The sequence below is a fragment of the Triturus cristatus genome, chromosome 4_1 (genome assembly GCF_964204655.1).
Source record: "Triturus cristatus chromosome 4_1, aTriCri1.1, whole genome shotgun sequence".
Taxonomy (NCBI): Eukaryota; Metazoa; Chordata; class Amphibia; order Caudata; family Salamandridae; genus Triturus; species Triturus cristatus.
The window spans coordinates 744,685,132-744,710,218 of record NC_140585.1 but is presented as its reverse complement, the minus strand read 5'-3'; the positions used below and the strand labels follow the sequence as shown (position 1 = coordinate 744,710,218).

Sequence of the window (25,087 nt, the reverse complement as noted above, 5' to 3'; positions counted from 1 at the left end):
GGTACAAGCTTCAGTGCCATTTTCGGTTTAGAGTAAAGGTAAAGGACTTTATCTACATCTTCTAAGGCTGCTGAAACCCCACCCCCTTTGCCCAGACCTAAACATTGCAAAAGCAACTGCTGGCAATTTGGAGCTCAGTGAAATTGGTATTAAGGCAGGTGCCTGGACCCCAGGAAACATCACACAAGTTTGGCATAATAAGAGATACAACTAGCAGCGCAGTTAGTGGGGCGGAGCGGGACACCCATTAATCGGGCATTGAACTCAAATGCTGTGCTCCAGCATAAACCCCCCCCCCCCCCCCCCCCCCCCCCCCCCGTCCTCCACATCCCAATGCTGTGGTAAATTGACCTGGGAAAGGTTTTGTTCTTTGGTCTAACTTGGGAAGAGAAATGGGCACAACCAAATTAGTTGTCTTTCCCCGTACACCGTGCTAACCTTTCCATCTCATTTACCTTCTTACTCCTGTACCATACCAGTTTCATTCCTTAATTTGGTGTGGTTAGGTTAGCGTGAACATAAAAATATTAACATGGAACAAACTTGTTTGGATTGTGCAGGTCAAATGTAGGGTTTCCTTTGTCAGATGAACTGATGTACATGGCATCCTTTTGTGGATTCATGTAATAAAAGTTATTGAACTATAAATGTTGATCCTGGTGTCCGATGCACAGTATTAAATCTGCAACATACTGCAAACTTACAGTAAAACACAAATACAATGTCATACCTTGTCCTTAAGAGCCTTGTCCTTCATCCAGTTAAGAAGGGGTTCGTACTCCTTTTCTAAAGCTTCACGTGCCTCTTTGGTTTTCTCACTTTCATCAAACTTTATACCTTCCTTCGCAACGTTCTGGAATCGCTTTCCATCAAACTCTGGGAGGGCCTGGATGCAGTATTCGTCAACTGGCTCAATTAGAAAGATGACTTCATAACCCTTCTTCAGAAGGCGTTCAACGAAGGGAGAAGATTCCACCTATAAAGACATGCACCACTACATTACAAATACTAAAATATATGCAAGAAACCACCTATCCGAAAGATGTAAAAAAAAAAAAAAAAAAAACCAATAACGCCCCCTGAACCACACTTACTTTTTAGGATAGACAATAGATTATAGCACAAGACTTAGCATGCAAACCAGTACTGTGGTTTAGAACTGGATTAGAGGGTATAATCAATTTAGAGCCATACCTCCTTCCTGCTGGTTCCAGCCATGAAATAGATTTTGTCCTGTTTTTCCTTCATGCGCTCTACATACTGCTCCAGACTAGTGAGTTCACTAGAATGCGAAGATTGGAAGCGTAGCAATTTGGCTAGACGGGTTCGGTTGGAGTGGTCCTCAATCACACCCAGCTTCACATTAGTACCAAACTCTTTCCAGAACTTTTCGTTGTATTTGTCTTCAGCAATCTTCTTGATCATGTCTAGAGTTTTACGCACCAGCTTCTTTCTAATGACCTAAGATGCAAAGAAATGTTACCAATTGGCAGAACAGTGCAATAACTTTCATAAATCGAGAGGACAGGAGAAAACTAGATTCAGCCAGAAACAAATGCCTCAAGTTGAACAATTACGTCCACTATTATCAACATGTTTCCTAGGACCATGTTTCGCATGCATAGTGTTTAGAACAAACAGTTTTGCTACTACCTTTTGAAACACCTCACAGTCAGATGGCTACAGCAAGCAAGGAGGAACAAATTGTCTGGCTACGTGGAAAGAACCCTGTTCAACATTGTTTTGCATTACAATAGGTGAATACATATTAGGAGTGCACCATCTAAAAAGAATATATAAAGTCCTGAAATAAATTTAACTGCACCATCAGGCTTCCTGGTTATTGGATCCTTTTCTTGTTCAATAGAGTCCTCCAGCACCCAAAAATAATAAAAGAAATAAAATTCCTGACCCGTGTTAAAAAAAAAAAAAAAAAAACACACAAAAAAAGCTTCCAAGAATTTCTCCCCAGTTTATCCTCCCAAATCTGATGGGCTTCCAGGGAACCACGCACAAACAGCAATCTCCCGTTTACTTCACAGCAAAGAATCAAGTTTTTCGCAGTCTTACGAATTTACACACCCCAGTCTTAGCAAAGAGGCAGCGCACTACTCACTGGTCCGAGTTCTCCAATACTAATTAACGCTATTCTTCAAACAGCAGCAAAACCAAAATTTAAGCACCTCTTTTAAAAGAGGTGTGATCTACACTAGAGACCCAAAATTTAAGCACCTCTTTTAAAAGAGGTGTGATCTACACTAGAGAGACTACATTACTTCTAAGTAAATTATGCATGGTGGTGCTCATGCTACAAGCAACACCTCTTTGAATTTTAAAGACCTAAGACTGTGCTTTTCCAGTTTCGCTACATTTAGAATAAAACTCTGGAATGACCTCTCCTTGCATCTCAGATTTACTCCATTGACGATTCTATTCATGAGGTCTCAAAAAGCAGCTTAGTAAAACTAATTTTACCACTAGGCGGAAACCCTCCCCACCCGCGTATATTGCAGAGATCCATGTAGATACAAGCAATAGCAAATAGGTAGTTCTAGTTAGGAACTAAGTTTACATAGGAAAAGCGTTTTGTTTTGCAAATACATTTAGCGTCGCTTGAAGAGTCTTCACAAAAAAATAAAACTTTTTGGTTGATCAGGTCATGAGTGATGTAATAAGTGAGGTCATAGGCAGTGCATTGAAGGGGCGCAAGTTATTGTTAGCTCAGGTAACTAAGGGGCTCATTATGATGGCGGAAGGACCACCACTGCCGGTCCTTCAACCATCACACAGGAAATTCCCACCACCAAATTAGGATGGCGGTGGGAATCCCAATGTGTCCGCGCGGCAAGTCCGTCCGACATGGTTCCGCAAGGCAGTCCTTTTCCGCCCGCCTTGCAGAACCATGATACAGGGCAGCATTGCAGCTGTGCCTTGCAGGCAGTGCCATAGGGATTAGGACATATCTTTCCGCCTGTCGTTTTGCGGCGGTTATCCCGCTGCAAAAAGACAGACAGAGGCTGGATTCAGGGGCCCGTTGCGGGCCCTGTGTGTGGGAGGTGCACTGGGGTACCCATGGCACCCCCCTGCATTTCCATGCACCAAGTAGCAGGCACCGCGTGGTGCCTGCCACGTGGTGCTGGGAAATGCAGGGCAACCACTTTTGACATTGCGTACGGTGCTGAATCCAGCAACACCGTACGCAATGTTGAAAGCCCAGGATGCGCCCGCCAGTATGGCAGGCGCATCCTAATGTGTGGTGGGACCGCCGCATGACTGGCGGGCGGTCCCAGCAACGCAAGGCCATCGTAATGAGCCCTTAAGTGCTGGATTTCACTGGTTTTGTGCGAGTGAAATCTGGGCCCAACTCTAAACTCCCTTGAACCTTTTTTTCCCCACTGAATTTAAGGTTTTTATTTTTTTAATTTTATTTCTCCAACTAGAACGACCCTGTAACTTTTTTTTAAATAAATATATTTCTTTCCAAACACTGACTAAGCTTGCACAGGCAGAAAACCACCTACAAGAACAGTAAATCCATGCAGTCTCAAGATTTGGCTATGTAACCAGATACTTTTGGATATTTTAGTTAACTAGCATAAATTGTCACCCAGGTTAGGGACACTAGTTGCACCCATTGACTTCGCACGGTTGACAGTTTAAACTACACCCAAGAACAAACCGATTGATCCACAAAGCATTCACTCAATTTTATGAAAGGAGGCCCTTACTGTCCTGTCTTGGGACCCTTGCAATTAATCAGGGCTACTCCAGTTTTCAAACTAAACTCCTTTAAACTAATTTACCTTAAGCAGTTTGTGCTGCTGCAAAGTTTCGCGAGAGACATTTAGAGGCAGGTCATCTGAATCCACCTAAAAGAAAAAAAGTAATGAGATTTAAAAGTAAAAAAAAAAAAAAAACAATCAGCAATGTGAAGTTTCCCAACTATTCCACCTCTGAAAACTTACCACGCCTTTGACGAAATTAAGGTACTTTGGCATCATATCGTGGAAGTCATCAGTAATGAATACTCTGCGGACATACAGCTATTGGGGAGAGGAGGTAAAAGACATTTTAGGAACTAAAAAACACTGTCAGTCAATCACACTTAAAATGGCAGCTATTCATACCTTAATGAAGTCACTTTTTTTAGAGCCATATTCATCAAAGAGGCCACGAGGGGCAACACTGGGAATAAATAGGATTGATTTGAAGGTGACCTCTCCTTCCGCAGTGAAGTGGATGTGGCCCAAAGGGTCATCACTTTCCTAATAAAATGCAAATAACGGAGTATTTAATTTAAAAAAGTTTGCAAGATTAGAAATGCAGAATGTAGTATTAGACCTTTTACATTAACCGGTGATTGTCTCCCATCTCAAATATGCAACGCGCATTTAACTACCAACAAGATCCAACCCCCCCCCCCCCACCCCCAATTCAAACTTCTGTAGTAGTAAAGTTCACCTTTGAAAACGATTTGTAGAAGGCTTTATATTCGTCTTCTTCTACTTCCTTAGCTGGTCGTTGCCAAATTGGTTTGATATCATTCATAAGTTCCCAGTCCCAGACAGTTTTCTCAACCTTCAAGCAAGGAAATGCGAGTAAGTACTTAATATAGCGATGGATGATCACACTAAATATACAAGGCCAGTATGAATGGCTTTTCTATACATTATGCACACAAATGTGACGCATTGAGACAGTAAGACACACACTATGCTCTAACAGCACATGCTATTTTTCGTCAACCCTTGCGTTTTGGCTGCTGGGAATCAAATGATGTAATCAGAGGCAAAATTACAAGTGCCAGAACGTAAAGTTCTTCTAGTTTGAAAGTGGAAAAAAAAATGGACAGATCCGAGGACATGTGCCATTTGAAACCTACTTTCCTTAGTGCAGGAGCATGGCTGACAATTCATTTTATCCGATTTCAACTAGAATAGAGCACCTTCCCTTCCTACACACACTTTTTATAATTTGCTGTATTGGGGCTGACAACGTTCGTAAGCTGTTTAAAATTTGCCTCCAGACAATACCATGCAAAAAATATTTGCAAACACTCAAACTCAAGCCAATTCCTGTAGAAAATGGTGTAAAACCTCTGCGCTTTCCAGAAAGAACCACCACTAGAAACAAACCCCTCTTGCTGAGCTAATTACAAATGCTCAGATTCCATGCACAGTTAGCGCACATACATTCTGCCAGGCACCTATACTGGGGTGAGTCACCACCATACACCAAGTATAACCTAAAACACTCCTGTGACAAGATGGGTTTCTCGCTTAAAAAAACCATTATATATATATATATACACAGACTACAACTTCCCTACCTCTACCCATTACACTAAGCACAATTTAGTTACACACCTAAAACTCAGATATGGCAATAAAGTTCTACATGCACCTAGGACTTAAGTGCCCCATACTCTAAACTCCTAAAAGGCTGAACTTTGACATTACTTACACGAGTACATGCAGAGCCATGAAAGACCTAAAGCAGATCTGTCCCTCTCCCCAGCCAACCTCCTGCTTTTCAGCTTCTAGACATCAGACCTGACCAAAGCCATTCTGACCAACGGCACACCCCCCCAAACTAGGCCATTTGTCCCTTCAGTCTCTGCAATATGCAGATAGATCACAATTACAACTCATACAGGCACCTCTATTCTGAACTCCTTAAAGGTCCTGTATAGGTTCAGTGAAACCAATATCCAAAGCATTAAGACAACTAAATTAGCAGTAGTGTTAGTCTTTAGCAATAAGCACTGTAAACGGAAGCGTTAGCGGGGGAGGGCATGACAGCACATGTTCTGACCTATTCGGGTGTATCTTTTAACTCCCCAATTTAACCATCAATGTGCACATAAGACTAGAATTCAGCCTGCAACATCCTTCACTGAAGTTTAGGCGCCAGTAGTCACCTACTGCAAAAAACTGGAACGCCAACGCTACTCATTACAAGCTGTGATTTGGCACGCTTGATCATTGAGCCACTAAAGGCTCACCCCCGGTCAGATTACCTAGCAAAGTACTGAATGCCTTGCAAGTGCACACTCTGAAACTTATGTGAGGTTCTCCAATCTGGCTAAAAAGCAAGCAAACATTATTTGACCTGTAGACCTCAGTCTGTTAAATAAACATTCAGTTTACAACGGGGAGGTGGACCAGAAGGGAGCTTCTACAACACTGCCAAACGACCCCTCACTTCCTATATCAAAACCAATCAGACGTTTCATTCACATTTGCTTCATATGTACTCCAGTAATGTAGTTCCAACATGCTTGGGCTGCTTACAAACATTGGTTCATTTGCTGTTGCTTACGTGGGTATGAACAGGAAACATCTCACATTATGCCTCTGCTCTTTTAGCAAACTGCTTAGACCTGTATGAAAAACAGGCTGCTGCAGAGTCAAAGCAGCCCAGACATGCACATTGAGCAGTGAAGATGCACAAAGGTCATTGACTAGTGAGACCTGAACGCAGCCAGATGCCTGCAACATACAGATGAGGGGCTTGCATAGTTTAGAGTCCTAAGGGATCATAATCTTTCATATGATACTGGATTTAGATGAATGCTACAAACTGGTTTAACGGTTGAATAATGTAAGATTAATTAATTGACAAGAAATTTACCTATGAATGTACTAAATCAGAGAAATTCTGCTTGACCTGACCAAAGTAGAAATCTGAAAGATGCGTATACCAGAAAGGTGTTGAAGGTATATACACACACACTGCAAAACCCCAAGTTGGATACTTGCCTTTTTTGTTTTCGGCTTCTTTTCCTCATCTTCCTCTTCAACTGCAGCTTCTTCGTCAGTATCTTCCTTGTCTTTAGCTTCCTCCTCTTCATCAATAGGCTCCTCCACAGTCTCAGTCTATGAACAGTTACAATTTATGGATTTTTTTTAAAAAACTGTAACCATCACATTACACCCCTCATTAAGAGTCAACTCTACATTAGTTGGCATGCCCTAAATCAAGTTACCATTTATCAGTTGCAGAACTCCTATTTTCCATTCAGTTTTATTTAAGTTAACAAATTTCCCAAAATTCAAGTTAGATACTGTAGTGAGGATATGGTCTCACCTGCAGACATTACTAAGTTAGCATAAGCCAGTATACGCTTGGCCGCCATTTTGCCACTTTTTGCTCAAGTTACTACATGGCATGTTTTTCGTAAACACTGCTTGCTCGCTTTCACATATCTAGCTTTACACTGTGCTCCTAGTCTGCACAGCGTGTTCAAGGTCGAAAAACAATGAGCTCCGTTAAATTGCTTTGGTCAGCCTCACGTCCGTAGCCATAACAGAACACCGGTGCAACACTGAAAATCTGGTGCTTTTAATGTTGCATTGCATGCATGTTAAGGCACTTGGAGAAACGCTTTCCAGGATAGAAGAGCTGTGCTTGTCCGGAGCTGTAAATTCCTGCATCTGAACTTGGAGGTATGGTAACATGTTCTAGGATGTCTCATTGGTAGCTTTGCTGTAGTACAGAGAACGAATGACAGTACAGCTAGTCGGATTGGGGTTCTGGGTACAGAGGTGGGTATTTTGGTACACCACTTCACACTGAGGTCCTGATTTCCTGCGCATAGTTCTGTGTATGTGCAGAATCCCTGCACCTATACAGATTGTGAAGCAGTCAATTTCTGCAAAGGTGGTCACGTTTCGTGCTCTTCTCAGTTTCCCATTTAAGTTACATAACATATGCCTAGATACTTTAGTGAGTCCTACTCCAAATCAGTTTGGAAAAGGAAAATAAAAAATAAAAAAAGTACCTAGATCATACAAGTCTACTTCAAGCAAGCACGAAATGTAAAACTGAACTTTGTATGATTAAGTGGTTGGTAACGGACTGTAAGGCAATACTTGCCTTCTGCATCAATAGTTTATACCACCATCCCCTCACCAAATTAAGTTGCTAACCCCCCCCCCCCCCCCCCAAACTGTCGTAAAATAAATAACGTACCTTGCTGCTCCATACATATATGGGAAAGTTGATGAACTGAGAGTATTTCTTAACAAGGTTTTTAACAGTCTCTAGTTCCAGATAGTCAGAGGCCTCTTCCTTTAAGACAAGGCTGTACAAAACAATGGAAGTAAGACAAGCAGTTATTATACTACATGAGTGCGAGCCCATTTCAAACTAGAGCAAACTTCAAAGCCACCATTACAGACTTTCCACAAGTCCAGACAGTCACATCCCTCTGACACACACTTACGTGATAGTAGTGCCTCTTCCCAAAGTGTCACCACGGGGGTCTTCGATCACAGAGAACTCGTTGGAGTTAGACTCCCAGATGTGTTGGGTATCATTATTGTGCTTTGATGTTACAATGACACTGTCCGCTACCAAGAAGGCAGAGTAGAAACCAACACCAAACTGCCCAATTAACTCGGAAGATGACTGACTATCGTCCTGCATGTCTGTGATCTTGTTCAAAAATTCACTCGTTCCAGATTTGGCAATAGTACCAAGGTTCTTTATCAACTCCTCCTTTGTCATGCCAACTCCAGTGTCAGTGACATGCAGCATGTTTTTCTCTTTATCACACTAGAAGGAAAGAAAGTCATTGGTAAGGGGTGTGGCTGAAAAGAACACAAACACATTTATTTCCATACACTTGCTATCTGGTACAGAGTACTTTCAAGGTGCGTGTGCAAAATAAGAGTCTCTACTAATTCCATTAGTAAGCTGGCACCATCCCAGCAAGAAACACGCTAACTGCTTCTGAAAGCCTGATTGCATCAAGGGAGAACTGGTCTAAAACTTTGGCATAGCATGCAAAATTACTTAAACCCACCTGCTACAGTTTTCCCACTGAAACCATTTCCTAGAAATCACACAAGCAGGGGTGAGAGCATGGCTTCGATCCCGTACCAGACATTATGTTTGACGATTCCCCCTCCCCCCGGTCAGGATATTAAGACAGACTTAAAGCTTACTGGAGGGTCTACTTTTTGAAGCGCAAGGACACAAGCCATTCTGAAACAAAAGGATACTTTAAGATAAATTGTTCAGGATGTCCGGTCCGAATTACAGCTTGACAAGAAGGTCTCCAAACAAATGCAACACACCAAACCATCAATAGGATTTTGATGTTCCACGGCAAATAGCTTACAATAGAACCCTAAGGAACACAGGTTTCAAAACCACATGCTTCGGGGCTACAATATGGACTAGGTTTATTAAAAAGTGTCCTTAAGTCAGTCACACTGACCATAAAGTTTCATCGGCATAGTGCTATATTGTTTTTTTTACCATACATCTCCGCCACAAAGGCATTATTTCATTAGCACTACCCTCATCGCAATCTGCATCCAGTTTCACTGACACTGTACACATTTGCCTCCCAAAAAGCACCCCTTGCTTCTGAAGCACTATTGTGTTAATGCTACAACAAAATACTGGGCAAACCTCAAGATGAAGTATTTTTGGAAGGGATTTTTTTTTTTTTTTTTTAAAATGCAGACCAACATCTTCAGCTGGATGTTGCCGCAGCACTCATCCCCTCCCACCCTCTTCCGAGCACTGACAGCAAGGCTGCAGACTGCTCAGATTCCCCAAAGTCAATTCAGTGTCTAAAGCATCTTGGATGAAAGGTGGACTGTCGCCTTCAATTGTATTTATCTGTCATTAGTCGTACAGCACCATAAAGCCTTTTAAGCACCAGCATGCTTTTTTTTTTAAGTGGATCAAATTTGATGAAGATATTCACACCAACCCTCAATTTTAATAATGTTCTACCCTCAAGTTGTACTTCAATCAGGATTTGTAAAGTGCAGATAATCACGTGAGGGCATCCAGGTTGTTACAGGCCTTTGCAGGAAGGCGGGAGAAGGACCTTTCGCCACTTTTGCATTGACAGATGCAGGCGGTGTGCGAGAAGGATATTGAAATACTTAGAATCAACTTCAACGTACCCAAAAGATACCTCCGGTCTTCCTACCTTGCACTGGGTGGAAACTCCGTGCAGCCACAGAGCCAGGGCAGGCGGAAGATCCTTCTCACATTGCAGCCAAGACCTTGAACGAGCTATCGGCAGACACACGCCCCCTCCCTGAACACCTTCAGGAAGACCCTCAAGACCTGGCTAGTCGACTAAACAGTTAGATCTGCTGTCCCCAATCAGCACCTTGAGACCCTCACAGGTGAGTAGCGCGCTTACAATTCCCTGATTGATTGAGGCAGAGTGCAGGAGTCGGGGGTGAGTTGGAAGGTCATGCGGTGTTTCATGTAAGCTGGCTCTTGATTGTAGAAACTGCTGTAGGCGAGGATCAGCATCTTGAATTTACATCACTTCTGAATGGGGATGTAGCGGAGTTCTGGAGGCAAGGGGTGAGGTGGATCAGTCTGGATAAGCTAGCGGAAGGCTGGCTGCTGCGTTCTGTAGGCTCTTCAGTAGGTGCGGGGCTCCTTAGATAAAGTAAACTCTCATAGTCCCGCTGGCTTGTGATAAGGGCTGAGTGTCCATTCGTCTGGTGTCGATAGGGAGCCATCTGAAGATCTTCCGGAGCATGTGAAGTGTGAGGAAGCAGGTGGAGGAAACAGTTATCTGGTTCTTAATACCAAGCTTGTTGTCCAAGATAATGCCAAAGTTGCATGCGTGACCGTCAGACAGGGTCCTAATTTGGGAGGCCACGGAGAGGTGTTCCTGAAGGTCAGTACTTCTGTTTGTCAGATATGTTTTAGCCAGTTGTGCTTTATCCAGTCGGCAACGCTTGTCATGCACTTGTTGAAATTGGCCCTTGAGGTAGAGGAGTCATCTGATAGCAAGAGGAGCTAGGCGTCGTCTGCTTACATGATGTTTAATCCATGGGTTCAGATGATTTTGGCCAGGTGTAGGTGTTGGCCAGGTGTAGGTGTTGAACAGTGTGGTGCGGAGGGATGAGCCTTGGGGAATGTCACAGGCGAGGTTATTCAATTCAGAGATGAATAGTGGCAGGCTGGTTATCTGGGTTCTTCCAGTGAAGGATGATCAATTTTAGATAAATCTCCTTTGATTCCAATGTGATGAAACCTCTGTGTGGTGGGTTAGTGTTGAACGCTGCTTCAGTTTTACATCTTTCCTCTGGATTATTCAGCAAGGCCTTCTTACAGCTAGGGTTACTAAATCTACCCTAAATACTAGAGGTTAAAGGGGAAAAGAAAACGTAATTTTGCCAGACAGAACAATGATGCTTCAGTTTAACATACCTTTATTTTAATGGTCAATTCTTCGTTGCCTGTGAGGGCATTCTCGTCAGTCAAAGATATTAGTCTAATCTTATCAAGAGCATCCGAAGCATTGGAGATCAGTTCTCTCAAGAAGATCTGGAGAAATAGATATTCAAGAATTGCTTCAGTAAAGACAAACATTTAATGACACCAGTAACTGAGATCTTTGCAAGACTTACTTCTTTATTCTTGTACAGAGAATTGATAATGAGTTTCATCATTCTGTTAACCTCTGCCTGGAATGCAAACTTTTCAGATTTGTCTCTAATTTCTTTGATTTGGGCAGCATTTAGTCCATCTAATTGAATTGCCTCCTCCTCCCTGTGGAAATATGTACAATAAACGTTGATGAACATACATTGCAGCAATTGCACAAGATAACATTTGAAGACTAAACAAGCTATAATTACTCTATTGATTTTCACATCTCGAGTCCAACCTTAAAGCAAATGGATTTGTGAGTTTAGACTAAACATCTAGAAAGAAGTACAGTATCCCATAACAGTCAGTGGCCTTGAATTGTGCAATTTCCACCATTGCGAGTATCACGTAGAAAAATTGTGTTCATTTTCTATCAACTGACAACTATTATAAAGTAGAAGAAACAAAAGCGGCACATCAAGCTATCCCAACTTGTAGGCAGCAAACAGTCCCTCCTTGGTCCCCTCTTCTATTTAGGTAAACAATTAGGACAGACCAATTCTTTAAAGAGAATGCTAAGCTAGCAATTGAAAATCCAGTACAGTGGAGCCCCCAAGGGGAATGCTGTACAAACTTATGAAGCAAGATCTGCTCTTAGGAGACGTACTTAGAATGGAGTGAGATTAGACAATTGGAAATAGTGGCAGTCAGTCAAGAGGAAACAATTATACATTTGCTATGCACATGGGCTATCAGTGAAATAAACAGACAAGGCATTCATGAATACACACAATGTATAGCTAGGCAACATAGGGAGGCCAACAAAATCAGCAGCCGGCTAACCTAACTAACCAAAAATGAAACATCTAACAGACCTGCTTCTGCACTGAGGAAGCCTGAAGAAGATAAACAGGCACCAATTGGGTCACTTCCAAAGACATGCAGAAAAGTGATAGAATCCTTAGCAAGACCCACTAGCAGTATCACACTGGCACCCAGCCATACTAAAATTCAGATCACAAGCGTGTGGCCAAAGTCCTTGCAAATTGAAATATACCAGTACTAGGAGGTAGTTAAACACTCAAACTAACCCAGGCTCACCGCACAGGAACACAGCGCTGAACAGAAGACGTTTGCCAATGGAAAAGGCACCCCTGATATAGGTATGCCTGCAGTTTTAGCAGTAGACCTGTAAAAAGCTTTTGACTCCCAGACTAGAATTATGTATTCACGGTATTACAATAAAAAAAAGTCAATAAACTAAAACTATTCTACTCCAACCCAATAGTAAATCCAGAAAAGATCATTTCCAAGCCAATCCATAGCAGAGATGGCCACTGTCCCCACTTCCATTTGCCCTAGCAATAGAACCTCTTGCCAAAAAGTTTAGATATGTGGGTGCAAGCAAAAAGTATTTAACTGATTACATAGTGCTTCATTTTCAAGAATGAACATAGCCTGAAAATGTTCAGTTCCATATCATAACTGCACATGAATAAAAGATATGCCTGTTTCCACTAGAATTATCTGAAACTAATATCCAAGTAGTCTCAAACCTTCCACTACAGTAGGCATGCAGGCCTTGAATAATCATAAAAACCTTAACTCTACCTGCATGCAGGACTAGTGACTTACATAATCAAGGTCGGTCCAATTGTAATGTTCTTGACCCATAAACTGGTTTCAAATTATGTGATCCTGCGCAAATATTTTGATTCACTGAGCCACCCTTTTCTTCATCACATAGGAGAGCACCTTGAAATATGAGAGTTCAGCAGGTCTGCTGTCCAAAAAAAAAAATTCTCCATATACACAATACAAATCTAGCCACATATAGGACACACAATCCCCAACTTGCCTCTTAGCTTGGAGCAAGACCTCTGACCTGGACAGGGACTCTGCGCTCTGCCCCAGTAGCGCTGCTGTTGTGCTGCTGCCCCCTACACCTCTGAGAAGGTAGGTGTTAGAGGCCCTCCTCCACGCGCAGGCCTGCCTGCACCTCATCCCTGGTGATCCAGTGGGAGATTCTTGCTCTTCGGCTGGTCAATTGTCTGTGCCAGTTCCCTTTCATCTGTATTTGTTGTTGTGCCCTTCTAATTGTCATTTTCCATCTTTATTTAGCCGGTTTTCATTTTTTGCTTCGACCTCTGCAATTGTTGGTGTCCTCCATGCCCATTTCGCCGCACTTTCCTGCTGCCCCCCCACCTCCCCCTTTGCTGGTTCCCTCCCCCCCCACCCCTTCCCTATTTAAATGGCAGCGGACGCGTGCAGCAGGTGTGCAGCTGGCATGCTGAAGCCAAGCTAATCTGCGCCTGTCCACAACCAGCGCCAGGGAATCTGGCTCTCCAACCACCCACTGCTACGACTCAGCTGACCTCCATGCAGTCAACCCCGGAAGGAGCAACTGCCAGCTGTCTATGCAGACTACCACCCGCGGCCAGTTCTGCTGACAAACTGTCACCATCCTCCGCATGGCCGCTGACCTCACACCAGACAACAGCACCCCCGAAGCCGGACATGAGGTTTTACTGATAAAAAGATAGTGTACAAACAATGTTTGGAAATAGAGTTTCTGTAAATATTTGTCATTTGCACCGAGTAAAGTGTTTTGCTCCCATTTAAATCTTAAGTTTGCTTCACTTTCAGTAAAAGTGTGCTTTTGTAATTTGACATTTTAAAAATTACTACTATTTAATTAAAAGGTTATTTAAATGTGTTAGGAAAAAAAACCTGACATCTGATCGCCTTCCGTTTCACAATGATAGACAGCTCACTTGACAAAAATCTAACTGTAGAATTGAAAAAGAAACTCCATTTCCAAGTACTAAATAGGGAAACTGACATTTGACCTTTTTCCTTGGAGACATCAAATTTGTCAAGATAGACGAGATTTAAAGGCAACTTAATTGCTCATTCACTTTCAGAATGAAAACATTACAACAACATCTATCCTAAATAGCCTGCCTTACCCTTATGCCACATTCACTATTATCCAGATGTAGGTGCACTAACTGTAGACAGCAATGTCCGATTATTAGGTGTGCCTGCATTCTTATCCCAAAAGTTCACTGCTTAAAGTTTATGCCACATGAAATACTTTTCTTCAGGCGGATACAAGCAGCGCCTGCGAGGGATACTATGCGGGTGGGGGGCACTAACCATGTAATGGCACAATCTTCCCCCATCATTACACCCCCTAGGAGGGGAGGTACAGAGGCACCATGTTGTGTTAAAAGTAACAGTATTCTGTTGCGAGCAAGACTAAAAATCAAAAGAATTCAAAGGAACGAGGATGCTACCTAGTTAATTCTTTCCAGCACTTATGACAATTAGTCTAGAAATGAACTGATGTACGAAGAGAACTGATTACCTTGCACCGAAAAATAGCGGAGTAAAACGCCTCCTCGGCTAGATGGGAATCTTACAAAATTCTAGATATCAAATGGTCAATCTTCAATACAAATGACTAGTTTGGGCCATGAGGACAGGCCAAGAGAAACAATTACAAGTAAGCGGGCAAAAGGTGTGACATTGTGTTAATAAAACAAGGAATATATGAAAAGCAATTAAGCAGAACTTGGACAGCTTGAGAACAGTTAGAAAAGACTTGGGCCAGGCAACTTTACTGGCATGGATATATCTTTGGGCAAGACAACAAATCGGGATAGGATGGGGCACAATATGTTATGTTAATTGGATTTTTAGAGTGCAGCGGTTACCCTGAGGTGTCCTGGCGCTATGTGCTGCCTACTGGTTAGCAAAGAAATGAGTGAACAGCAAAGTCTTCAACCCCCTTCTAAAAGAAAGGAGATCTGCTGCATTCCTCAGGTGGAACGGCAGGTCGTTCAAAGCCTTCGATGTGCAAGTGATAAAACTCCTGCCTCCCCAACTAGTTCTTAAATGTGGGGACTTCGACATTTTTTGCTCCTGTGGACCGAAGAGCCCTACCAGGAACATACCATTTACATCTTTGTCTCAAATGGTCAGGGCCTATTCCATTAAGGGCTTTGAAAGCCATCCAAAGGGCCTTGAAGTGTACCCTTTGTCTTACGGGGAGCCAATGTAGTTGAATTAGTTCTTTAACAGACAAATTTTGGTGTCCCTCATAATAGCCTAGCTGCCGTATTTTGTGCAATCTGAAGCCTGTTGATAAGCTGTTTTTGGGCATTAAGATAGAGGCTGTTGCAGTAGTCCAGACAAGCCATAACAAGTACCGTGACCACCGTCACGAGATTTCCTTCTGAAAGGTAGGGCTTTATTTTCCTAATAATTCTGAGTACAGAAAACAAGCCGACACCACAGTGCTTATATGATCACTAAACAAGAGTCTTATCTACTGACACCGCCAGATTTTTTGCTTTCAGGGTAGGGGCTGGGCAGATACCCAAATCTGCTGCCCACCAGTCTGGTGTCCATAAGTGTGGGTTATTTCCAACTATAATAACCCAAGTTAGTTGACATCCATCTGGATATGGCTTTCATACAGTCATGGAAGCATGCCCATTTCCTTTTGCTCGCCATCAATAAGGGATAACACTATTTGAGTGTCATTGGCATAGGTGAGTTGGAAACCAAATGACCTTATCAGGCCTGCCAATGATATTACATACACATTCAAAAGTTATGGGCTTAATGAGGAGCCCTGGGGCACCCTGCAAGGAAGGCAAAACTGCTTATACTTCTTGTTATCCAAATCAACTGTGTTCCTTCAGATAGAAAGGACTGTAGGAGGTTCCAGGCAACACCCTGAACCCCTACTTCAGACAAACAGTCCATCCAAACTTCATGATGGACCATGTCAAAGGCCGCTGACAGATCCAACATAATCAGTATTGCCTTACCTCCACAATCCAGTGCCTCCATTACTTCCTCTATTGATTTAATTAAGGCCAACGCCGCGCTATGTTCCGATCTAAACCTATATGGAGATGGGTCGAGCATATTATTAACTTGAAGAAATACACGGAGCTGGGTGTTCATAGCTTTTTCAGCGATTTTTGCCAGGAGCGGAAGCAGAGAGATTGGCCTTTAGATACTTGGGTCTGTAGGATCCAGAGTTTTTTTTTTTTTTTTTTATAGGGGGAGTGTTAGACCTATGTCCTAGGGGTAGCTTGGCTCAGGTCAACAGGCTTACACCTCCCTCTGGCTTCTCATGCTTGCATCCTACCCAGCTTGCAATCTGGCGCAGCCTCACCCAAAAAGGACTCTACACTGATTAATGGTAAAGCTTTATTAAAAAAAAAAACTTTAATACCTCTCTTCCTTGTTAGGCTCAATTAATCAATTTCCTATTAACATCTCAGTACATTTCCAAATTAACATTCCCCTCTATGTCGAGGCACACGAGGTCTTACAGTACTCAATAAACTTTTCATTCAGTGGTTTCAAAAACAGAAGCTTAACCCCACTACTACTTTTCCTGGGCCGTTGTACAGCACCTGGACACTCTAGGAGGTCTCACAACCACTTATTTAAATAACGGCTTCTGATGCCTTTCATTGTAGCCATAGTAACAGTCCTGGCAACTAGAGATTAATAAACATTCCAAACAGTGCATTTCATCACAATATTACTTGGGCTCTAATCTCCTCGAGGTCTGTGTTTGTCCCAGAGGGGACTCGGCTCCCAAGAAAATAAAGTTAGCAGGTATTTCTACGATGCACCCTGAATTCCGCTGTGAGCCTCGTAGAACTCGCTCTCCCCCTCCCCTCTTTACCAGGCCCAGCTTACGGTTCAGTCTCGTTGTCCTCTGCTCCCGGTGTTCTACCAGAACGGGAACTGCGGTCCCCTCACACCATGAGAGTCGGGTCTGTTCGTTAGGGTGGAATCATTTCCCCGATGGACGGCGAGAACCGGGAACTTCCACAGGTTTCCCCGCCAACTGTTGGAACAGTGCCTTCCCCCCTCCCTTCGCTACGGTTCCTTGACAGCCCGTCACGATGAACTTAAGTGGGGGCCCCGGCTGGTTCTCGTACTTCCTCCTTGAGCGCCAAGGCAATGTGCAGGCTTCCTCACTTTCCTCAGCGAAGGGCGGCGCTTCGGCCCCTCTTCACGTGATCGGAGGACGGCGGCCTCCAGGCCGGGCCCGCCCCCTCACCTCTCCAGCCTGCTTCCTGACGCGACTCTCGATAGACCTCCAGCGGCCTCGCCGACTCCCGGCCCCTCACCTCTTCAGCCCACGGGGCACTACAAGTCCGATCAGAGGACCACCGGCCACTCCACCATCACAGGGTGGCGAAGGGGTCCACTTCAGGTAGGGACTTGATGCGAGTAGTTTACGGGGCAGTGGGGGGGGGGGGGTTCTAGCGCTGCACTGTGCTCTACCAGGAAGGCTCCGGGAAGGTTGGACAATATAGCCCAGTCCTCCTACTGCGGGCTGCGTTCCACTCTTCACCCACCAAAGACACAAAGGGGGGTTGATGGGTGCCGGATCCCACACGGGGACAGTGACAGAGGCCGGATAGACTCTCGGGGCTTGGGCACGATGACCTCTGCTATCTGTCAGAAGGGGGTTGGCCACACCCGGCCAGTCCCGTAATCCCAGGCACAATGGGTTCGGGGAATAGGTGGCCCCAGGCGTTCTCACTCCCAGGTCCAGTGAATCAGGGGCTCAATCTACCATGAGACCTTCTCTGGTACGGGGATCTCCCAAGTCCCGGCTGCGTTCAGGGACCGGTCAGGTGGTTGAGGGTGGTGTCACTGACGAAGATACCCTGGCAAATCCTGAGATCTGTCCATTCCCTGTCCAGCGCAGCCACCTCCCCACTCACGTGCCTTACTCCTGACTGACTCCACAGCCCCCTCGATTCTAAAATGGCCGCCCTCCTGCCACCTCTATTTATCACCTTGGGCTGGACTTGCCAGAGAGGTCCAGAAGGTTCTGGAACCTCCCATGGCAGTCATGGCCCGGGTGCTGAGGTGACAGTTGGAGCCACCATTTTGTGAATCCTACCTTCCTCATCTATCTACCTCAGGGGAGCACCTTGCGCCTTTCCCTCATGTAAAGTGGAAAAGACACCCAGAACCTCTACCTCAGCACCAAAAAGTTAGGTAGACAGAAAAAATGAGAAGGGGGAAAGGGACAAAAATAATAAAATGAGGAGGGAACTGCCAATGGGCTGACAGGTCTAACAGGGAGGATAAAGGCCGCCTTCCAATCCTTGGGAAATATCCCAGTGGTAAATATGTTATTAAGCAGAGGGTGAAGGGCTAATCCTATAACTTCCGGAATGGATTTTAATGCAGAGGCTGGACATGGATCTATAGGGGATCCTGATCAAATAGAGTTCAAAAGTTTAGTTAATTCTGATGCTTCCAACAAAAAACGAACGCGTCTAGGACTGGTGTAGGGTTAGATCTGATAGGATCTTTAATCGGCGGCTGCATCCTTTCACCCTTCTGAAAGGAGGTGAATGTAGAGAAAATACATTCCACTGTGTTAGAAAAAAATGGCCAGTTCTCTTCAGTTCCCCTTCTAGTTTTAAGCCATCCAAATCCATCAACGCACTTTTTTCGATCTTTATGGGCTCAGGTTTGGGATTTGAGGACTTTACTCCTTCAGTTCGAATAAAATGGCACTATGATCTGACCATACCAGTGGGGGTATTACTGTAGAGGACAGATTGATTATTAGAGTAAATCCCATCTAACGTATGCCCTTTGAGGAGAGTTGGACCTGCCACCAACTGCTTGAGTTCCCCAGCCTCCATTATTTTCTCCAGAGTAATGATATTTGGATCAGCAGGGGCTTCAAGATGAAAATTAAAATCCCCAGGGAGAAGGCAGAAAGAAGGTATGTGTCAGAGGTTGGAGCAAAGAAAATCAGAGGAGAGGGTCTCTTTTAGGATACACGCAAGGCAAGAATAAAGTGGACAATGTTATTATAGTAGAGGTAAGATGTTCAGAAAGTCATGCCTGCAAAGTCAGAGTGGCCTCGAGTTGCATATCAGTCAAGAATGTTGCATGTCCGGTCCTCTTAAGGTCATAGGAGAAAAAGGAATCCCACACCATGGTGAGCAACCAAATGCTTGCATCACGAACAGTCCCCAAAAAAATAATGACAACATGAGCAATAACTTTGCCAATCTGAGTTGAAAAGGTTGGCAGTTCTAGGAGTACTGCAAGTAAGGCTGGCCAAGCAAGAAACGAATGCAATAGGTAACAAAAAAGCAGAATCAGTTAAAGTAAACAGATGCAACAGAATAGCTTAATAGAATTGTGACAAGTGATTCTCCCAGTAAGCTTATTGAGTAATCACAGGTGAAGACTTTTAGGAACAACTGATGTGGGGCTGGATGCAACAGTGGTAGTTGTGAAGGAAATTAACTTCCTTGTGAGGCTAACCTTTGGTTGAATAGGAGTAGTTCCATCAGGACTACAGACGACATGGGGCATAGAAAGACAGGTTCCTGTGCAAAGGCACAGCAAGCCCTGCAAAATGCCTCGATCTACAGGAGACAAACCGTTGCAGCTATATAGGAAGCTGCGTTAAAAAAAATATAAAAAATAAAATATATAATATATGAAGTGACTGTAAATCAGATTTATAATTCAGAACAAAATTTACAAACCTGCTCACAACTTCATCATCTGTCCGGGAACCATCTCTGCTCTTTCCAATATCATCTTCTACAGTGCCATCCACATCTGGCTCATCTTCAGCTCGAACAGTGGCTACAATTAACAAATACAATAAAAATCTATAAAGACCATATGGATTCAGGATACTTTGTAGACTAGGATATGCACCAGCCATATAAAATACCAAATTATAAAACAAAGTAAAGTACTAAAACTACAGCCAGAAATCCACTTTAGGTCAAGCCTAGAAAGTGCATGCACAATCTGCAAGACATGCTGTATTCAGTCTAAGTGTTTTAAACACGCTTTTAGTTGGTTGGCCTGCCTTTCAAAATGCATTTGCTCTGGTTGGAGAGTAGTGTACATCTGTCCCGCCTTTGGGTGCTTGGTTCCCTCCCAAAGGAACTCACGGATTGTTCCTTTTTGTCGGCCATCTCTGTCCATCTGTTGCCTCCTCACTTGCACCCCCTCCCTTCTGTCATTGCAGTGCACCCCGGAGATTGTTTTTTTTCATGAAACTTCAGCCACGGTAAAAGTTTAGACTGCTTCCTTTCCTTAAAAAATACATGGGTAACAAGGAATTTATACGTATGTTATGGCAGCTTGTATAGCGCGCGATTAACCGTGGGGGGTCCTGGCGCTCGTTACCTTTCCATTAAACAGACAGCGGAAGTGATTGGAAACGAATGTGTCGTTACTTGCCAGACCTATTTATCAAAAACCCATGTTTTCAGACTTTTCCTGAAAGATATTAAATCAGTGGAATGTGAGATAATCAGGGAGGTCATTCCAGGCTTTCGCTGCCCCAAGTACGAAGCTTCAACCTCCCCATGTTGCTTTTTTTATGGCTGGCACTGTAATCAGCATGGCTCCCGAAGAGCCAAAAACCCTTTTAGGTGTATACCATGTGAGCCGTTTCATCATATAGTCGGGTCCAGTTCTATGTAGGGCTTTGTAAACTGTACACAACGCCTTAAAGCGAACTCGGTTTCTCACTGAGAGCCAATGCAGTTTTATTCCTCTAGAAATTGAGGCAAACTTCGGTATGCCAGTAAGAAGCCTAGCTGCAGCATTTGGAGCTTATTCATGAAGCGTTCCTGGATATTTAAGTACAAGCTGTTACAATAGTCAAGCTTTGATAGGACCAAAGCGGTAACCGCCGTATGCCTAAAGGTAAAAAAGGCAGAATTTTTCTAATTGTTTTAAGGACATATGCGGTTTTAGATGAAACTGCATTTATTTGGTCTCCAAATTTAAGTTTGTCATCAACAATTACACCTAGGTTCTTAGCAGGTAAAGGGAACCATTGGACAGCGGCCACCAGTTGGGGGTCCAGTAGTTTGGGTCATTCCCGAATAGAATTACCTCTGTTTTGCCAGTTAAGTTTTAGACAATTGTTCCCCATCCAGCTGCCTACTGCTTCAATGCAATCCTGAAAACGTTTCTCCATCCCAGCCTCCTGACCGGGTAGCAGGGACACCACAATTTGGGTGTCGTCTGCGTACGAGGGAAGATCAAACCCGAACACACTAATGAGTGGGGTCAGTGACGTATGACTTTACAAGTCTGTTACAACTGGGTTCTCTCACACAGAAAGTCTACCGATTCCCTGGTAGGGCAGTCTCATTCTAGGTCCTCTAGGTAGTGCGGCAGCTGTGTTTCTGTTCCCAGCATTAATTACTCATTCTCAGTCCTCTAGTCACCACAGCTAGCTGCTTCTCTGGTCTAGTTAGTAATTCATCATTCTATGTCCTCCAGATAGTGTTGCAGCTGTGTGTTCCCAGTGGTAATTGCCCATTCTTATTTCTCTAGACAGCGCTGCAGTTCCTTCTCTGGTCCCACAGTTTTTTTTCTAATTCTTAGTCCTCTAGGTACAGTTGCAGCTGCTTCTCTGATCCAGTCGATACTTCCTACATTCTACGTCTTCTGGACAGTGCTGCTACCTGCTTCTCTGATTCCCATTGGTAATTCCTCATTCTAAGTCCTCTAAGAAATACTGCACCTGGGTCGGTTCCTAGTGGTGATTCCTCATGCTTACTCTAGACACTGCTGCTAGCCACTTTCTCTGGTCCTGTCAATAACACCCCATTCCAAGTCCTCTAGGCAGTGCTGCAGCTGTGTCTGGTCACAGTGGAATTACCCATTCCAAGTCCTCTAGACTTCTACAGGTGCTTCGCTGGTCCCATCAGATACTCTCATTCCAAGTACTCTAATCAGTGCTGCAGCTGTGGCAGTTCATACATAAACTACACTCCAAACCAAAACACATAGGTAAAAGACATGGTCATGAACATCACCAATCGCTCCAACACTCACAAAACGCGAGACCAATTGAATTACAAATGCTTGTTTATTGCCAACTACATTTCAGATGCATGGATTAACATGAGCGAGATAGCTGAATGACAAACCATGACTGTGCAAAGTGCAGGTGACCAGCAAAAAGCAACATCTGGTTGAAATATCTTCAACTCGTTCTAAAGCATAGCGACATTCCTTAGACAAAAGTTTCATTTGCTATGTATTGTGTGGGAACAAGACTTCAAAGGCTCAAAAGGCCCAATTCACTGATGCCACCTTGGCCAAGGTGGGACTTCTGATAATCGAGCAGAAGAACTGCATTGAAAGACTGCTGCAGCCAGGAAACTGTCACATGATTCACGAATGAAGGCCTATTTCTTATTGTTTGGTTATTACGTTTGTTGTTGCCACCTAACTTGGGACCAAGGTTTACCTCTCCTCCTTCAAGTGCATTCTAAAGGGTCTAAACACTGCTCTCCATGTAGCAAAGTTTTGATATCGAATCATTCGACGGCTCTAGATTTCAGCACTATCGAAATTAGGAGAAGACTGCCTGCCCCCTCCCTAGGATTGTGCAAGAGGTTAAAAGAGGCGCAAATCACGGTGATCAAGGACCTAGACTCTACAACTTGCACATCTCCAGTCTAGGATCTAAACCCAGCATAAGCAGTTTAGGAAACTACGGAAAACTGAACAGGGCAGATTTGTCTTTAACTGGACTTAACTCATGACAGGAGTCGCAACTGAAGAATTTGCTACATGGCTAGCCACTTATTCAAGTGCACTCGAAACTCCACCAGGTGCCGCTTTTGATTCAGTCCTCCGATATCGGGGAAAGACCCTGCATTACAAAACTATAAATTAACAATCGATTATACAGTACCATCATATTACACTCTTTCGAGGTCCCACGCATTTTGCAGATGCCGCTCAGTAAAGGGGACATCACAAAATGTGTGGCAACTAGAATGCCCCCAAGAACGGTTTACTAGGTACAACGGTTTGAAATGTGGCAAGACCACATCAAAATCCTTGAGTATTTTCAATGTAAGTGTTAGTTAAGTCCAAGCCATTTACAGAAATATAAATGATCTTTAGCAGATCTTTTGAAGCGTAACAGCTTCCATATACACTTTAGCTCCCAAAACTAACCATTTAGGTCTTTATAGAGTGAGGCACCCTTACTTCGGTTGAGCTCGGATTGCAGTGATTTTAACAGTTTAGGTTCAAATCAAGATCACTGCCTTTTCAGCAGCACAGAATTATGGAATGGGGTCTAATTAATCAGAGTAAAAACGATGCCAGCAAACTGGTGAAAGCCCTTGTTCATGTGCTGTAATGCAGCCGCTCATGGTACACTGGAAGATTGTGTTAACCCCGTCTAATCCTGTTAAGGAACACAAGGAATATGAACTGTAAAATATAAGATGCAATGATTTAACTACCTGTCCCCGAGTAAGGAGGTACTCATAAGTGCGGCCCGAAAATGCTGGTCCTTCGAGCCAACTGGTCAGTTCTAGCTCGGGGGCGAGTTGAGTCATGACATGCACCCCTCTTTTACAAAGGGAAACATCGACTACCAACCGTCCGCTTTACGTGCGTTATCGCATGCCCCCAAAATACGCCAGAGTACTTGCCAGAAATTCATTTGATTAAAAGGAAAATGGCCCTTGTTCTAAATGTCACTCCAAGCACTTTCCAAAATTAGGATTCGCACAGTCGTACGATCTTTACAAAAACTTAACTGTTTAGGTCGAAAACGGAATTCCAATTTTTTTTTTTTTTTTTTTAAACTCGATTTCGAACAGTACGTTCTCGCGTGGCAGTCACTTATACAAACGAAAGTGTGGCGTTAAAGCCAATTAGCGGACTGAAACACCCCTTCCTCCGGCAAAGGGACACTTCCCTAACCGAGGAGAGCACACAGAACCTTCCAGAAAGCGGCGCGAAGGCTGGCTCTCTCATCACCAACTATCAAACAGGTAGCACGAGACTCCCCAGGTCACAGACGGAACTCAATTATCGGCCACCATAAGAGTCTGTGTGCTTCTCAATGCTTAAATCGGAATACAGGGCAAGCTCCTGGCCTGGCACGCGCTCACTCACCAAATGCCAGGATCGCGCAACAGAACGCAAGAGCCCACGCCTTCCTCATGGTTGCACGGCTGCAGGCAACGAGCCTGATCCACCCCCGGCTCCCAAAACCTCGGTGACTTGAGTCAGAAGAACCTCGCAACCTCCTTCAGTTTCTTTTAATATAGAATTGAGGCGGGCGGGGCAAGGACAACACTAACCAACCAATGAGTTCCCACCACGCAACTTGACCAACGAATCCAATGCCTCTTCGCCTATGTGTCTTTGCCGACGTGAGCCAATAGTAAGCGTCCGTGTACTGTTTCCTGGGCTGGGAGCGTGGCTACCTCTGATTGGTGGCTGGGTTATGACACTGACAGCTCTCCAGTATGACTTTTATAAGGACGCGGCGAAAAGTGTTAATGTCTAGTAAAACTCTATTTAGTGGCGTTTAATGGGACCTGAGCTTAACTTCTGTTCTAAAAAATACACTTATTGCATGAAGATCGCTTACTTTTACTTCCGGGGCAAGAGGAATGTTTACCTTGGTTACAGAGGTGGACATGCAGGCACAATAATAGGGTATAACGAGCAAGAGCTCGACTTGCGTTGTATTGTAAACATAGAAAACGGACGTTTTTACCAGACATGATATTAAACTCGTGATTGCTTTTTGCCATTTAGGAAAGAAAGAGAAACCAGTTAATTGTCAGTTAACCCCAAATGCACCGCTATAAATTCTTATTTACAATTATAATTTTATTATGGT

At 43.8% G+C, this 25,087-nt stretch overlaps 1 protein-coding gene across 1 annotated transcript in view; it reads right to left on the bottom strand.

Moving 5' to 3' along the window:
- The window catches only part of HSP90B1 (heat shock protein 90 beta family member 1), a 29,092-nt gene extending 4,620 nt beyond the window's left edge, over nt 1–24,472 (bottom strand). Inside the window, exons 1-13 of the mRNA XM_085653248.1 lie at nt 24,352–24,472; nt 19,935–20,037; nt 11,403–11,544; nt 11,203–11,319; nt 8,228–8,559; nt 7,975–8,086; nt 6,762–6,878; nt 4,462–4,578; nt 4,128–4,265; nt 3,966–4,043; nt 3,804–3,869; nt 1,195–1,461; nt 731–976 (exon numbers count right to left, since the gene is read on the bottom strand). Coding sequence (XP_085509374.1) covers nt 731–976; nt 1,195–1,461; nt 3,804–3,869; nt 3,966–4,043; nt 4,128–4,265; nt 4,462–4,578; nt 6,762–6,878; nt 7,975–8,086; nt 8,228–8,559; nt 11,203–11,319; nt 11,403–11,544; nt 19,935–20,037; nt 24,352–24,400 — 1,884 coding nt within the window. The 5' untranslated portion in view covers nt 24,401–24,472. The remainder of the gene's footprint in view (nt 1–730; nt 977–1,194; nt 1,462–3,803; nt 3,870–3,965; nt 4,044–4,127; nt 4,266–4,461; nt 4,579–6,761; nt 6,879–7,974; nt 8,087–8,227; nt 8,560–11,202; nt 11,320–11,402; nt 11,545–19,934; nt 20,038–24,351) is intronic.
- Nucleotides 24,473–25,087: the final 615 nt, after the last annotated feature.